The sequence below is a fragment of the Hypoxylon fragiforme genome (genome assembly GCF_022984875.1).
Source record: "Hypoxylon fragiforme strain CBS 206.31 chromosome Unknown GGS25scaffold_8, whole genome shotgun sequence".
Taxonomy (NCBI): domain Eukaryota; kingdom Fungi; phylum Ascomycota; class Sordariomycetes; order Xylariales; family Hypoxylaceae; genus Hypoxylon; species Hypoxylon fragiforme.
In genome coordinates this window covers 1,279,973-1,297,410 of record NW_026054763.1, presented here as the reverse complement: position 1 = coordinate 1,297,410, position 17,438 = coordinate 1,279,973, and the positions used below count along the sequence as shown (strand labels likewise).

Below are 17,438 nucleotides of genomic sequence, written 5' to 3'. Positions count from 1 at the left end.
GAGAGAGAGAGTGAGTGAGGTTAGGTCATAGAGTCACAAACGAAAGGTCCAATGAGGTCATTGCCTCAGAGCGTGCCTTCAAAACAGAACAGAGCTTACAGAGCTCCAAAAGGCCGGGCTACAAATAATAATAGCTCGGTTACCGGCAGTGATAACTGGTACTATACCTGCTGTTTTACTTACTAGTGGTTAGTGGTAGGTATGTAGAGATGCTAATCTCATCTCACCATGTCATGCATGAGAAGGGTCCGTTCTTTGGTGTTTAGGATTTAACAGAAATAAAAGAAATAAAAAGAAACTGACGTCACGGTAGACAGTCGCAGGGGTGGCCCCGCTTGAGGTTCCGTCATGGTGATCTAGAAACCATAAGGGGATCATCTTCTCCCTTGGAGATGAGCATTTTCGATTCGTCCATGCGGTAATTTTATTAATGTTGGGCCCGATTGTGGTCCGGTGTAAAAGCTCCGGTAGGGCTCTTAGCTCTTGGGAACATTGAGGGAGTACATACGGCGTAAGAATAAGAAAATAAAAAAGCTTTGATGCGGAATGTAACTAGAGAATGCTGTCATTGACTTGTGGCTTTACCCTCTTAAATTCGACCTTGTTCCCGAAAAGGTAACTAGGGCGCCACACAAAGCGGGGCAAGGTGGTCATTATGTAGGCACGTTCAGTAGTTGCAGAGGCTTTCGTTCTGCGTGACTACTGCTAGAAAACTCGAAAGGCAAGAAAAAACAGGTTTATGCTCGAAATGGAATAGTTAGCCCACCACGCGGAATGACGTATACTTTGTTGAGCAGCGGCTAAATGTGACACGGGAGAATCCTTGCGTTGATCTATCCTGTTTCCCCTTTTTTCAGTTGTATTTAATAGGTGGGAGTAACTATTAAATATCTATCTATCGCGATCTCATCAGCAGGAACGAGAACGAATAAGCAGTTCCTCGTGTTAGTGTTGAGGTCTGGTTTAATGATACTGCTACCTGATACATCTGGGTACGTAACTACTAACTAGGTGGCTGAGGTGATACAAGGTTCTCCCAATAAGAATTAGAGTTGCCAATAGGAATTAGAGTTGCTTCGTATTATCTTGGAACACAAACAAGCTTGATCCCGTCATCCGTGATCCAGCAACCACCCCTATCCTAGCATGGCGCCACACCCCCATCTCAAGAATATATAGCAAACAGATCATCCATTGTAATTTCTTCCCTTTTTTTTCCTCTTTTCCTCCTCCATGCCTTTACTGCGCACGTAGCTTCCCTCCCTCTTCTCCCGAGAGATCGGGCATGTCGCTGCCTCCCCCCAAGGTGCGGTCTCTCCCACCTTGCGCGGATGATTGGAGTTGAAGGTGTCTTTGATGCCTCCTCTTTTCATGCTGACAGTAAAGCTGCATCCCGTTGACCACGGTTAACAGTCCACACCACCAGGCGCCCTCTCTCGATCGACATGTTTCTATTTGTCTTGAGAGGTGGGCGATGGTTTTTGCCCCATGTGAGATGTGAACGATCTTGACACACCGGTTGAGTTATCTTTTGATGCTCTCGGATTGTCGATCTGCTTCCTCGCATGAGGCCTTCCGACGCCTCGACCACTTTCTCCTATCGCCGTCTACGCTTGACGGCACACATCCTTAGTTGTACCCGATTTCCTCCGGTCGAGACACGACAGTCTCTCGAAGTAGCGCGTTGTCGATGTCGGTGAAAAGACACGGTTCACCACGGAGCGAAAGCTTGAGCCTGCGGCTAAATCTCGTCCACTTGCCATCCTAGTTGATGGCCTTTTTTGGTCTCCTAGTCGAGGGTCTGCTGTTGATCGAATCCTTTTTCCGCCGACTCGTTTTTATTTCGCGATGAGCCTTGCTGTTATTTCCCGCCGACCCCTTTTTCGATGGTGATTGCTGTCTCTCGTTGACGGATTTTGTGTCCTGATGGATAGACGTCGCGTGGACGTGTGAGGGAAAGACGGAGAGATGTTCCCCTTATTTTGGCGTCCTATGACAACGGCACTCCATTTCCACCCGTTTGTCGATACGACTGCCGCAACTATCAATCTTGGAGGCTTCGTACCTTCTTGGGAATGTTCCACCAAATTGTCAGAATATATATCAAAGAGACGGAGCTCACACAAAGTCGCGGACTGTCATAGTTTGACTTAGTAGTCCCTAGACGTACTCCTACAATCCCCCTTACACTTCTGAGGTACTTCTCGGGCTGGCGTTAGATGAGTTCCCGTTAGGGATCTTGTCAATTAAACTCATCCGACTGTTCATCTCGACTTGACAACTTACCGTGCCTTCATAGTAGAGGACAATTCACAAAGGACACATTGGGGGAAATGAGTGTCATCGCCATGTCCTAGGTTTTGGGCAAGTAGATAGTCAATTACAATACTTGTCCTTTCCTCATATGATCTTGGCTATTCTGCATTTGTCGCGTGCACTTGTAGCATATCCTTTGCCACGTGATTGTAACATTTACTCAAGCTCACTCCTATTATCGCCGTCATGGACCAGGTCATTATTAATACATACAAATTTGGGATTTAGGCCATAAAAGGAGCGTCGAACGTTGTTTGGCATACCGGAATGGAAGTCAAGGGATCTAGAAGAATAAATAGCATAGTTTCTTGACTAAAAACGATATATAGGGGTAACTATCATATAAACATGAACAACAGGATAATAAGGGAATGCTTAATTCAGGGGATCCGTTGACAGCCGGCCGTTTCTACAATCATTTCTAATGTTTCCACAATTCGGCAAAAAAAATTAGTGGTAGTTGTATTTGATGAAATTGCTTCCAACTCGTCATGATGCTTGCTGCCTGCTACACGTGAAAACATCTCCAGCCAAACCCGACCAAACAGTAGATTTCTTCCCATTATCGGTAAATTCCTAAAAATTTTTAAAAAAATCTACACGTTGACAACCGAGAAAAAAAAACCCCCCCACTTGATGCCCGGCACATATCGTTAATCAGGAAGAGGCATGTTGGCAAATCTTTTTTTATTTAGGAATTTTTAAAAAGTGCCTCGGACACCGCTCTTCTCGTCGATGTGGCGGAAGCGCTCGCGCTCCTTCCGGTCCTTGAGCAGGCAGGCGATGGACATGATGAGCACGGTGTCGATGCCGACCATGCCGAACATGGCGGTGAAGATGTTGTCGACGAAGGTATTGCCGAAGGAGCTCAGCGGCGTCGAGCACCCCTGCATGAGGGCGGCGGTCGCGGGGCTCGGGCACGTCGCGTCGGTGATGAAGGCGGGGGAGGAGGAGTTGAAGAAGCCGCAGCAGTTGAACTGTGGAAAGGGGGTTTAGTTGGAACTAGCTTGCAAGACCAATGGTTATATATAATAGTTTAGTTTGGTTCACTTACAGCTGCTTGCATCATCTCTTGCACGGGAGGTTGTTGCGACAGCCAGATCTGGTGGAACTCCTCCTTCATGGTCAGGGTGAGGATCCACAGGTCCACGCCGATGGCCATGGTGAAGACGGCGGTCACGACGACCATGTACCCGGCGAGCTTGAGCCAGCTCCGGTTATTCGTCGCCATGGCGGGGATCGTGGCCAGGAAGGTGACGAAGACGAAGACTGCGTTGACGATGCCGGCTAGCAAGTAAATAGCCTGTTAGCAAACACTCTTTGACCTTTCTCCCGAGGGTTGCCTCACCTGTAAAGGGGAACTTCTGGTACAGCAAATCTCGGGCTGCCTCGTTTCCGTCTCCCGGCGTGTCGAAACACGTTTGCTGGACAATGACGCTGAAGCCCAGCATGATCGCGCCCATCGCCACAAACAGCCCGTCCGTGACCATGAAGGCCGCAAGCACCTTATTAACCATCTTGACTTATTATTTTTATCTTTTCCCACACTCTCTCTCTTTCTTTCTCTCTCCTGCTCTTTTAACAACAATATCTCCCCTCTTACTTCCTCCAGTACAGTTTACGTTGGTATCGTTTGGGTTTGGCTTTTTTGTGTTTTAAAAATGCGGTATTGACGACCGGCGTCTTTTTGCTAATAGTCAAGGGCGGCGTTTGATCGAAGTCGAAGGGCTTGAAAGTATAAAAGAACGGCACGTCGATATAAAAAAAAGAATATCGACTTTAGGGCAGCGCGACAGCACCTACGCCTTCGACGTCAAGCCGGAAAGAAGCGAAAGAAGAAAAAAAAAGGTAAATGGGTAAGGGGTTGAAATGAAAAGAATGATTAAAAGAAGAGAAGAAGAAAGAAGAATAATCTTAGCGAATACGATGCATAGCACACGTACGGGGAGGATAGAAGCGAAAGACGCAAGCGCCTAATGGTCGAATGGGAGAAAAAAAAAACAGTGTCAACGGACGAGGCCGAAATGGGAAGAAGAAGGGAAAGAAGCCAATAGCGAGAGGTTAAGCCTTGAAGAAAATCGAGATTGCCATGGCCTGACGAAGAAGATTGAACGCAAAACGCACTGAAAACACCACTCCACACCCGGTTCCACATGCGATGAGGTGAAAGGGCCTGGAGCCAGAACGACGATGCGCCGTTTCCCTCACCATTGGCGTTTCAGGTCATTGTAAGGGGGAGCCAGTGAAGGGGAGAGGGGGGATTGAGCCGCCTAAGCTAGGGGCAGCACGTACCAGCTGTTGCGCAGTGCATGGAGCTTGTATTATCTGTATCTGTATTGTAAGAAATGTGAAGGGGGGAGGGATGTGTGTCCAATCAAGAGCCAGAGTTGCGACAACGCCAGACCGACTGAGGAAAGGATCGAACGATTCTCGGACTGAGGCTCTGACAGGAGATCCATAGTAGTAGCTATTATGTATTGGCTGTGTTAAGATATCTGCATTGCGTGTTCTAGAAAATTACTGAGAATAATAACTAACATGGAATTTTCATGGTTGGTGGTTATTTTACATAACATTTGAACGTTCTATTAAGGACATCTGGAGGGCTCGAGTAATTATCTTAGGTAACTAACTATACCTAACTGTCTAGTTATTATTATTACTTCAATGTTGGACTTTCGCAGCACTGGAACATTCAGGTTAGATATGTACCTGTGTACTTTAGGTATGTAACTACTATGTACAAACAACCAAAAAGAAGGGGGCCTCTACGTGTACTTGTCGAGACTCTGTCAGAGAACTCGAGACTCGAAGGTCCTTGAAATGATCTAAGCGTCTCGAGTTTAATGCGGCTATGCCACACACCCTGCAGCACATCATCCGCATGTAACCCACTAAAATAAATAAAAAAAAAACTCGATCAGATTGCTGAGGATCATTCGAAAGCACGAACCAGACCAGCCATAGAATAATACGCGAAGAAGATTAGTTATGTATAATATGTATTTACCTGCGGGTGGAAGAAGGAGAAGAAGATGGCATAGAAGGCATGTTTAGGGTACCCTGGGTAAGTAAAAGGGGCTAAAAGGAAAGGGTCAAAGAAAAGAAAGCTGCTAACCTAGGAACAGGTAGCAACTTGGATTTGCGGCTAGGCCTGGCGATCTCTTACATATATCTACACAGATGTAGGCAAACAGGCAGGCAGGCAGGCAGGCAATAATAACCTACATCTACATCTGTAGATCTTGTTTCTTCACATCGGCGGAACCGCGTCGACATCCATCTCTCTCTCTCTCTTTATTTTTTTTTCGATCCAGATTGCGATTGCCACCCCCCTTCCCCCTCTCAGATCCAGATTCCCGCCGGCTTCTACCTTGCCCACCGGGGATTATGCGTATGCATGTATATATGTATGTATGTATGTATGTATGTATGTATGTATGTACTGTACTGTAGGATATGCAAGTAGTGTGGTGTGTGGCAGGTGGTAGATGGTAAAGTGGTATGTGGTAGGTAACACGGGACTGTGACTCGGGAAGCACGCCGAATGGCTTTACCAAAATTTCCAAGTGCACACACAAGCATGTACCCTCGACGGCAACGGTGTCGCAGTTGCGCTGTCGACACTATGACGCCGCGTTAGGTGCCATGGACCCCCTCAGAAATGCCTAGGCACGCTGCCGAACATAGGTAGGTATGCACATGTATCTCAACCCAATACCTACCTACTGTATATCTCAACCTAATGCTTACCTACTGTGTTTAGGTACGCAATGTGGTTCACTGCAATGTTCTCTCTTCCATCACCAGAGCAAGTGAACATGTAGGTGTGTACGTGCTTGCGTGCGTGCGTGCGTGCTACTACCGCTACGGGACGCAAACCGAGAGGTGAGCAGAGAGCGGAGAGCAGATACAATGGTGGTCCTCGAACGGACACAACGGCAGCTGGCATAGTGGCGGGCGGGGGAGAAGATGTCGCCAGCCATGAGCGGGAGGTGTAATCGATGGCGCTCGGAAGGTGACTCGCTGCTGCCACCACCAAGCCAGGTACTAGGTAGGTAGGTAGGTAGATATAAAGGTCGGTATAGTTAGGTATGTAGCATACCTACCTACCTACCTCATCCCGAGAACTTGGTACCTCGGAACGACGAGTAACACACAGCATAATTACCTACAGTAGGTAGATAAACATTCATTGGGCGTGAAACCCACCGGGAGTGGAATGGTGACTGGCTGAGACATTGAATTGCCTCTGCCTGCCGGCACTGTCTCTCTCTCTCTCTCTCTCTCTCTCTCTCTCTCGCACTCTCTTTCTCTGCCTCTCTCGTTGGGCAATGGGATCGCGCGGGTAATTACAATGTATGTCGTGATATCCTGGTAATATCCTCCCGTGTCTGATGTCGTGGAGGTGGGTGCTAGGCTTCTCAGGTTGCCCGTAGGTAGGGAGAACGCTTCCGTTGCGAATACCTCCCGGCGCCGTGTTTATTGTTAGGTATTGTTCATTATTTCATGAGAGTTGGTCGGCCCCCGATGCGAGACACTGGAATCAAAATAGGTAGGTAGGTATCATATGCATGCGAGAAATCAGCCAATTGGTTCTTGACCTCTTGGTCCGTGGCGTTGAGATGTGTAAGTAGGTATTATGCAGTATCCCCCGAATTACATCAGCGCTTAGAGCATATGAATAGGTACGTAGGTATGTACGTGGTATGTATTGCACAGTACATAGGTATGTATGTAAGAGTGTCCATATTGGATGTGATATTGGAGATATCATCACAACCTAAGCCGCTCTTCCGAGGGCAATGAACATCTGTCTATTGGATTCCTAGACATGGATGTCCTACCTTTGGTACACCAAAAACTTGGGGAAACACGATCAGAGTCTTGTCAAGATGCGTACTATCAACATCAAATGTAAGGTTCCTGGGTAGCTACGTAGATTCTATCCTTTCTCGGACACCGTGAATCGCAACAACCATAATAATCCATCATCACAAAGGTATTACAAGCCTTACATTATATACAGGCATTTTTGATTTATTTATTGATTTATTTATTTAATTTTCCACTTCTCATTATCTATCACCTTCGACCGTGTCGGAAACCGGGACTCGTTGTAGTTGTGAAAGATGGCGCTGGGTTGGAATAACTATCAATAATTCCCCTTTTCGGACTCCTCTCGAGAACGTCCGAGCCCTGCACACACAACACAAACTGCACTGCACTCTGCACTCTGCACTCTGCACTCTGCACTCTGCACTCTGCACTTGCGCTGCGCTGCAACTTGCTTTTTTTTTTCTTTTTCATTGAACCACTCTTTTTTACTGTGTAATAATTGATAGATGATATAGACAGGCTTTCTCTTCTTAACACCATTCCTCACAAGATAAGGGTACGAATCCGAGAGGCAGAAGAGTTATTGGATGCTCTTCTCCAATTATTTTTATTCTACCAATGCTACCAATGCTACTTCGTAGTACGTGCGTGCAAGGAATTTTGAACCCTTCCTCCCAACCCCCTCCCCCATCTCCCCATCCCCCTTCCCTCCCTTTGAAATACCGTGGCATGGAGTGGAACGAGATGATTTGCCTAACATACAGGCCCCCATGAAAGCCTTGGGTCGGTTTATACAGTACAGTTACAGGCCTATTATGTAGGTACTGCTAGGTTAGGTAGGTAGGCTAGTTAATAGTGTAGATATCCATATGGATACATGTAACTACAGCATGTACATATGTAGGGTATGTGTGTACATCTGTATGTAGTATGTACAATACATTACAAGCAAGGCCTGGCTGGCTAATCCGAAGATCGCGCCGAACCGCACAAGAAGTACAGACGTTTCCCACATCGCGGGCCGCAATCAATCTGGACGCCTCGTGGGAGAGAGATTTGGCGCTTTTCCCTTTCTTGATCGGAAGCAAATTGCCAATCGTGTAAACTGACGACATCCCTCGTCTGAAATCAGAACTCGATCTATCTCCCTTCGTATCTGATCAACCCCGATGTGGATGTATGTACATAGTATGCAGCAAGCAAGCAAGCAGGCAAGCAGCCCAGGGCAAGGCAAGGTAAATTGCTAGAGATTATTTTGTGTCCTGAGATCCTGTTAGATAGTCAGTAGGTAACTATGTATGTATATTTCTTACCAAATGTCGAATCCTACCTACTAGACCCGAAATAAACGCCCGTCCCTGAATGGTTCGTATGTAAGTTGTATGTAGGTATCTATTAGTGTATGTATGTCCTTATGTACGCCACTGTCATACACAGCAACATTTTCTCCGAGGCTACCATATTAACTGCCATATCCATAACTACATCCATACCGACATACCGACATACCTACCTACATACTAGTTAGGTAGGCACACGACAATGCTTACCTCCTCCTCCTCTTCTTCTCTTTCCAATAACTCTTAACCTCTCCCTCGCTTTCGCTGGATAGAATGATTAAGACGGCAATAGTGTATACCCGCTTTTCCACACCAACGTTACGGCCCTAGTTGTTAGCTCCGTACGGGGCAAGAGTGGTGCCATCGTGTTAGGGACTACGGAGGCTGGGCCAAGAAGTTTCTCGGCGGTACCTCACGAGACCTCCTAGTGCAAATGAAGGGCTTCTCCGTTGGTTTGGATAACTAGTTATCGCGTCCCCAACTTTTTTTTTAATTTTTTTTTGTTACCATTGCCTCGAGCTAATGCCTACCGAAGTTACAGCAATGATGGAGGAAGGATGATGAGAACTTTTGGAGAATTTCGGCATATCTATGAACTCCTCATTTTTTTTTCCTTGGAAGGCCTTTTCTATTATGTACAATATCAATATCAATGCAGTACTAAATCTCTTAGCTGCTAGGTAGACTTGCTAGACTGCTCGTGAACAGCCAAGTCTGTGCGAGAGGCATTAGTTACTGCGGCAGGGTGCATCGGTAGGGGCACCGAATCTCCCTGCTGGTTGGGAGATGCTGTTAAGGAATGGGCCAATTGACGCGACTTACATAGTAGTTACATGTAAGTCTTAACCCCGACCACCCCCCCATATCGGAGGAGGCGTTCTGCGGTGACTTATTAGTTGCTTGGGTATTATGTAGTGTAGATACTCCAGCGTGGGCAAAATGCAAATCCTCTTACATAGTGTAGAAATACCTACATATGTACCTGCTAGCTGACTAGTTCGTTTACGTAGGAATCTTTGAAGGAATGGGTTTTGATACTAAAGATAGGTATCATGGCTTCGATTCGAAACACGATGATGCTACTTTACATATTTATGCCCGAGTCTAACTACTGTAACTATCTTCTTACCTGCCTACTGGAGGTAACTGTTTTTTTTTTCTATCATTTCTTTTTCAAAAGGGACAAACTTTCTACCATACCTAGTGTGTACTGTAATAAAGATGAAATCGTCGAGCCATCCATCCACTACCAGCTTGCTGGATTGAATTCCCGATATGGCCAACTCCAAAATGGTCGAGCCGCCTGGATTTCATTGGAACGGAGGCAATAGTGATTTCGAACCCCTGTTTGTCCCCCATGCGTGGGAGTGTAGTGTATTATGTATGTGTGTGAGTGAGTGGTGTGTATGTGTGTGTGTGCCCGCATTGTTGTAACCAAAAGAACCGTTCCCTCAAACCCTGTGTGGTAGGCTGGTGCACTGTGCAGGTCCCTTGACGATGAGGAGTGGGGATCGGTTTGCCAGGTGGCAGAGGCTCTCGTAGCTACTACAGATAATTGTACATACGTACTACATACAAACTGATATGTATGCGGTAGGTATTGCAATAGGATATCCTGTGGATGGTTGTGTACCTAAGCATCAAGCCACATGCATTCCATTCGGTAATCACGATCCTTCTCTACCTACCAGCTAAAAAAAAAAAAATTAAAGATAGAAAGAAACAGCGTGTTGTGCTAGGAATCTTTCAACTACCGCAAGGTCTCCTAATAAGCCACGAAGAGGACAATTCGTAAGGCTTGGTGTCTCATTGATAGCCTAGCCATAAAAGGTTGCAGGATCTCAATAACATCTACCCAGGTATTATGTGTGTACTGAAAAGGGACCAGTGCCTAAATGTTATCCCGCCCGGGTTCAAAAGTATCGTAGGTAGGTCGGCCGAAACACGTGCCCGGACTACTCGCGGTGCTACCTAGCCCAGCCCGCCTCGTAAGCACTACTGTACGTAAGAGCCTGTCAATATTGCTGTCAAGTTTGCAAACTCATGTCAGGGCCCATTGAAGAAGAGTCACTGAGTTGAAGAAAGCCCGCTGACCATAGGCCGTCTTCGCCACTTACAATCGATGATATTGCTATTACTATGCGTATAACATGCAGTAATAGTAATAGACGAACCATTGAGCCGGTCTTCCCCTTCTACACACCTACCTACATATGTAGTTATGTCACAAATGCTGTGTGTTCTGTGCTGCGTGCTGTACGCTGCTCGGCCGGAATCCCCGTAATGCTGGCTGACGCAGATGATCGTAGTGTTAGTTCGTTAGACCGTCTACACTAGATCCTCAGCAGCTGGTCGCCTCACGCAGACGGAGCTATTACGCCCGCATTGATGATATATACAGGGTATTTCATGTACAATACACACATACATCAATAACTCGCCGTCCACACCAGGGGCAGAGGGGGCCGCCAGGGATATGAAGATGACCTGCACATGGCGTGTCTGGCGTCAATGGAACGCCCGCAGGCTATGTGATGCAGTGCAACATACACCGGGCAAGGAATAGCAGTGTCCATGTACCTAAGAGCAAACTCACACTGTCGGGAACCAGCGTGTTGGATTCGATTCGAACTCTTTGGGGTAGTTGTCTTTCACTGCCAATGCCTAGGACCCGTGCAATAATACATCACAATACACTACGGTTACGTATCTGCCATTACAGCCGGGGGTTTGATGTACGCTTGTCACAAAAGTGATCTTCAGATGCTTGTTTGCGCTTGTTCTCCCTCGTACTCCAAATACCGAGAGCATGGCGTAGGAGCTAGGTTAGGTTCTGGCCTCGGTATTTCATGGAGACGGGGGCTTACTATAAATAAACAAATAAAAGATTCCATGGCCATTGACAGCACTAATAGAGTAATAGCAATCGCCGATTACTAGCATCCCCTCCCCCCAAATGTGCAACAAGGTGAGACCTGTCTTGAATGGACAAGCAGGCTTTCAAAGATGCTCCACCGTGTTCCACTCGATTATGAACCGCCCCTCCCTCTTCAACGACGGGTATGCCTTGTGTGTGAGAAAATGCCTTATGTGAAGAAATAGGTGGAAAGACACATGACGACATATGGTGTATATGTCAAATATTCTCTACTAATGATATACCACTCTTTAGTAGTAGTCCTGTCAGATTATCGACAATAAATAAAATTGCCGGTGATACAAATGCTTCCGGAAGTCTGAGATGAGACTGATGAGTGGTCTCAAACCTACAAAAGTACTGTCCGTTGCGCAATGCCTCACGTTCTCTGACGTCCTAGGTCGGTAATACTATGTAAGCTGTTGAACTCGACTCGCCTCAAAGATAATAGTGAAAGAATGAAAAGGGGGGAGGGTAAGAAGAATAAGAATAAGAATAAGAAGGCTGCGCTACTACAGAATGCTTACTTATTGCTGGCTTCGGCATTAACGATTTACTCTTTACAAACATCGTTCAAACTAAGCCCTACCATTTTTTCAACTGCCAACGCCCAAATACATACTAGGTTGAGACTACCTAGTAGCTAGCTCTTGAGCCCAGCGTACAATACAATTTAGTTTCTATTATACACGCTCTTTCAAGTCCCCCCCTTTTTTCCCGAAGGACGGACAAAGGCGAATATCCTCGAGATATTACGTTGTACTGTAGACTGAACGATATATGGATGTGAATTAGGGGGAGGATGTCGTAAACTCCGGGCAAAAATCATGCTTACGTGAAAAAAGCCTTTATTTGCACATTTACACTTACCCGGTCTGATTTGGCGTACGTATGTACATAAAATAGAGTACAGCCGACATGGTGAAATGCATGCCATCATCTCATGACTGAGTCAAAAGTTACGTGTGCTTGTTGGAATATGTTACCCTACCCATGGAAATTCAATGCTCCTAAAACTTGCGTGCTTGCGGAACATGACAGCTGTTGTCCTTGTTTTATGAAGCAGGACATGATGATGAATCAATATGTAGCCGATACCTATGAATTGCCTCCCTTTCTCATACACTCCATGGTTCGCCTGTCAATCTTGACTTGCCTGTGGCCGTCTTCAAATCAGCATCCTACGATTTTTTTTTTAACCTTTCTCGTAAATCACAACTCGTACTTTGTAAAGAGGTAGGTCAGACGACTCTTTTAATTTACTCCACCGTCATAGAGATATATCCAGTAATAAACCTTGCCGGATACGAAATATGTAAATATTCGGAGTCATATTATTTTGGTATGACAATAACCACACCCTTTATACTCTTCAGCCCGGCATCAAGCAGCCTTCCTTCTAAGCAAATTGTAGATAGATGAGGACCATAAGTTCTGATACTGATATGACCTTGACTCTTGTGTGGTAGAGTATATAAATAACTTTAAGATAAAAACAGATGTAGAGCAGAGTTGGCTCCAAATTTTGTTAATATTCTCGATATAAATTGATGATGAGGCATGCAACTACGTACCTCCTAAGTACCTACATAATACAATAACAAAAGGCACTACTACGGCATAGTACCTATGATAGTACTATCAATGTATGTATGTATGTAAGTCGATATGTATGAAAGAACTAAGGTTATTAGCTCGGGATACACTTGAGGATAATTCGGATAATTCTTATCACATGAGAAATCTGGTGACACTAATTGTACGGTCGAATAAGAAGTCGAGCACAGTGCCGAATTTGGTAGATACCTGATTCGGCTCTGTGGACCCCCCTGGTCTTACTGTAGGTAAGTAGCAAGGTACCTAGCAGGGTGGGTAGGTGCTAGTTACAATGTACTTGTATGTATGGATGTATGCTTTGCTGGTAGTTCAGCAGATGGCAGGTGGCAGGTGGCAGACTGGCAGCTACATAAGGTACCTACACTACTATGCAGTACTTACATACATAGTAGTAGACTCGATGTGGGGCATTTCCAGATGAGCCGTGCATCCAACCAGCAGATCACTCAGACCGCACGGAGCATGTAACGAAAGAACCCATACGGGCTAGCTGGCCAGTGGGACCCAAACGTCTTGCGGAAATTTCTGCACCGTTATTTTAGGACCTTCCAAGGTTCCCTGTCTGCATTCCCCCCTTCGGTAAGCCATATCCTCCTTTGGGACATCTGATTGGCTAACCACTCTAAGTAACCTCTGTAAAATGCAGTAAGAGCTATTCTCCAAATTCAGCAAGCTGCACATACATTCCCCACATGTGCACCTAGGGTATGTACCTAGTAGTGTAGTGTAGGTACACTAGGTACTCTGTACACACAATGCCTTAGTTCAATTATGTAGTGCAATAGATAGTATTCGGTACATATGCAGACTCGATTCTTGATTGCTCGGTCTTATTAGTTCGTAGGTACCTGGTACTACCAAGTCGCAGACCGATATATCAACATTGAACATTGATCATTGGATGTGCATGTGTGTTTTTCGAGCAGCCAGAACGACCAGCCTTAAGTAAGCTCTTACATGCCTACGACGTATGTACGTAAGTGCGTGTCTACTACGTGCCTACATGCCTACATTGCCTACGTAACTAGGCTTTTTGCCTTGCGCCTTCGAGGAGAAGGAAGTATCCCAAGTGGACAACCAAGCAATTCATCCCATCGCGTTCGTGATGCACATATCTTCATCTCGGCGTACCAGCTACACGACCTCACGCATTTTAGTCGACCTAACGTTAGTCCACCGAACGTTGTCGCGACTTGGTTGAAGTGGTATTACTAGTACTAGCTCTGCACTAAAGCACAGAGACAGCTAGTTCGTCCGAGGACCAGGTATGTGATTGGCTTGATTTAAAAAACTACCTCCACGATCAGATAGAGCTAGCAAGGGGCCTGTTAACGTCAAATGAGGCCGGGGGTGTGGGAGCAGGGGCAGCAGGGGCAGTAGGGGAAGCAGGGGGGGAGGGATTTGAGGGGACTGGGAGGAGCCTGCACAAAGTTGCTTTGGCTCCAGGGCTGCTGCTGCTTTGGCTTGCTTGGACTTGCTTTGGCTGCTTCTCCCATCAAAAAGGACGCGAAGGAAAGAGGAGTGGCAGAGTGGCAGAGTGGCAGAAGTGGGAAATCACGACCCGCCACCTGGTAGTTCCAAGTGGACCACTTAGCTAACGGTCCTGTGTCCTGTTCCCACGCCCCCGCAGCTTCTGGCTGTTTTTTCTTTTAAACTGTGCGGCCATGGCCACGCAAAAGCCCGTGTGCTACCACCTCGCTATCCTCTTTTCAACCATCCCGCATTCACCTTTCCTGATCAATCAATCAATCGAGTTTGATACTGACAACGTTTTGATCTCATCTTTCTCACAGGGGAAGTCTAACTCCCAAAGCGTACCGTTTGACAATCGCCCAGACTCCCTTTTGAGAACTACCTCGAATTTATTTTCCCTTCTGAAGCAAGAGGATAAAAATAAAATAAAGTAAAGAAAAAAGAGGGAAAAGCACCGACCATCAATCACAATAACGACAACTGCCAATCTTTTCGAGGTTCGCGCTGCCAATTGACTTTTTTTATTATTTTTTATTTTCATTTTCATTTTCAATTGTTCAATGTACCTTTTTTATTTTTTTTTTTCCTTCATGTATTTTAAATTTATTATTATACCAACATTTCTTGTTTTGGACAATTGACTAACATTCCCACCTACCCTTCCAGGCAAACAACGCCAAAAACTGACCGAACCCAAACTTACATGTCGACAAGAATCGACAAATCCATAACTATCTACATACACTAAACTACATGCCTTCCGACCGGTGCATACCTGCTTACCTGACCTGACTCTACCTATCTATCTACCTACCTATCTACCTATCTATCTACCTAGCACCTACCTACCTACCTACCTACCTACCTACCTACCTACCTACCTACCTACCTATACACACTAGGTACCTTACCCACTGTGGTAGTTGAGAATTCTACAGATAGACAGACAGTCTAAAAAAAGCCAAAAGCCAAACAAAGCTGTCTACCTTACCTTTTCTCACTATTCCCATTTTTATTTTTATTAAACCTTATTTTCCTCTTCCTCTCCATTTTTTCTTCTTTTTTACTTTTTTATTTTTCCCCCTCTTACCCAAGTGAGGAAAGAAGAAGAAAAATAAATAAGGTACTTACCCAATTTCAACACCTGCAACCCGCTGGAATTTTGTCGGCGCTTTATCCTCCCACTTTATTCCGCTCGGCGTCTTCTGCGTTCCGCGCACCAGACCAGACTCGATACAGCAGGCGCCCCAACCAGGTTCTGCGACAGAATTTACAGCCTACTACAACCCAGAGCCTCTCCGCTCAACGCCAGATCAAGTATAGGTCGTCGGCACCACGACCAAAACAGTATCTCCACCAAATTTGCCTTTTTCGTTCGTGATACAATCGTCGTACCTTGAAAAAAAATTGAAATCCAAAAAAATGGCCGACATCACAGACCAACACGATCAAACCTCGCCTACCGAACTTGATGAATCTCATGTCGGAAATGGCAATGCCGGGCCTGCAGAGAACCGTGGCATAAAGCGCCAACGCGCCAGCATTGCCGATGACGATGATGATGATGATGAGAAGGGTGGTCGCGAGCGTCGCAAAATTGAGATCAAGTTTATTAGTGATAAGTCGCGTCGCCACATCACCTTCTCGAAGCGCAAGGCTGGTATTATGAAGAAGGTAAGTTGTTTATGACACAGCCATCGATTTTAGGCCCCGAATAGGCCAGCCATCGCGTTAAACGCGTTACTGAATCCGATTTTTGAGTTTACCACGATACCAAATTGGTGCTGACGCTTCGTCTAATTAGGCATACGAACTTTCCGTTCTTACCGGTACCCAAGTTCTATTACTAGTCGTGTCCGAGACTGGACTGGTGTATACCTTCACCACCCCCAAGCTACAGCCTCTGGTCACCAAGGCCGAGGGCAAGAATCTGATCCAGGTGCGTATTTCGCATGCAGAAACTATCAAATACAAGATGAAAACTAGTACTGACCTGTTCTCTCTAGGCCTGTCTGAACGCCCCTGAGCCTTCCCAAGGGAACGAGAATGGAATTGATGACTCCAACCACGTTGAGTCGCCTGAGGAGCCCCCTAACTCACACCTACCTCCTCAAACAAGCCGACCTGGAATGCCATCGCATATGCCGCCAAACTACGTAAACCCCGTATTGGACCCGTCATCTGCTATCGCGTACCAAAACTACATGCACCAACACCAACAACAACAGCAACGTCCGCAATTTGGCATGCCGTCACAGGCTGGTATGCCACAGCACACCTCACATCAATCTTGATCGTTGCCACTTCGGCTACGACATTGCCTTGCGCCTGATACCCCGAATTTAATGCATTCATGAGGTTCTCTTTTTTTTATTTATTCGAGGCATTCCTAACACAAGACTATAATTGCAAGGCTTCGGTGGTCCGGCGTTGTTGGGTCATCGTGACTTATCCTTTTCTCCTTTTTCCCGATCTGCGCAGTGAGGCCATCTTCTCTACTACAATCCTAGTTTCGTCCATCTTTCATATCATAACATTTTTCGCTGGTTGAAGTGGCAACCCAGCGATTCGGTGATTCCAACTTGAGTTCTAAGTATCCAATAATTTTCATCGCATCTCGAAGACGGGAAATATAGTTCCGCTGAGTGGGCGATTCGGTTCTCGATATCTCGCTTTATTTCTATATCCAACTGACGCAGACGATGCTCATCCACTATCTCAATTTTAAAACAATGGTTAGGGAGCCTGTGCCAATGCGATGCGTTGATACTGCATCCCTTCTCCGCGGAGGGTTTCGACAACTCCAAAAGCTTTCCTCTTGGTGGTCTGCTCAAGGCATATGGAGGGAGGAAGAAGTGGACCCATAATTAGAGTGGATAGCATTTCATCGAGGTCGCCAGTTGTCGAAAAGGATCTAGGTCGAGATTTCACCCCGC

At 46.0% G+C, this 17,438-nt stretch overlaps 2 protein-coding genes across 2 annotated transcripts; one reads left to right on the top strand and one right to left on the bottom strand.

The window, feature by feature from the left end:
• Positions 1 to 2,597: 2,597 nt before the first annotated feature.
• On the bottom strand, positions 2,598 to 4,537 carry GGS25DRAFT_503260 (uncharacterized protein). Its single transcript, XM_049262060.1, has 3 exons — positions 3,665 to 4,537; positions 3,371 to 3,603; positions 2,598 to 3,293 (listed from the first exon to the last, which is right to left on the bottom strand). The coding sequence occupies exons 1-3, from the start codon at positions 3,831 to 3,833 to the stop codon at positions 3,018 to 3,020; spliced, it is 678 nt and encodes a 225-aa protein (XP_049113826.1). The 5' UTR covers positions 3,834 to 4,537; the 3' UTR covers positions 2,598 to 3,017.
• A 10,896-nt stretch (positions 4,538 to 15,433) lies between these two features.
• Positions 15,434 to 17,120, top strand: GGS25DRAFT_411803 (MADS box protein). The gene is made up of 3 exons (XM_049258498.1): positions 15,434 to 16,176; positions 16,307 to 16,441; positions 16,509 to 17,120. Exons 1-3 carry the CDS (start codon positions 15,925 to 15,927, stop codon positions 16,794 to 16,796), a joined length of 675 nt encoding a protein of 224 aa, XP_049113825.1. The 5' UTR covers positions 15,434 to 15,924; the 3' UTR covers positions 16,797 to 17,120.
• Positions 17,121 to 17,438: the final 318 nt, after the last annotated feature.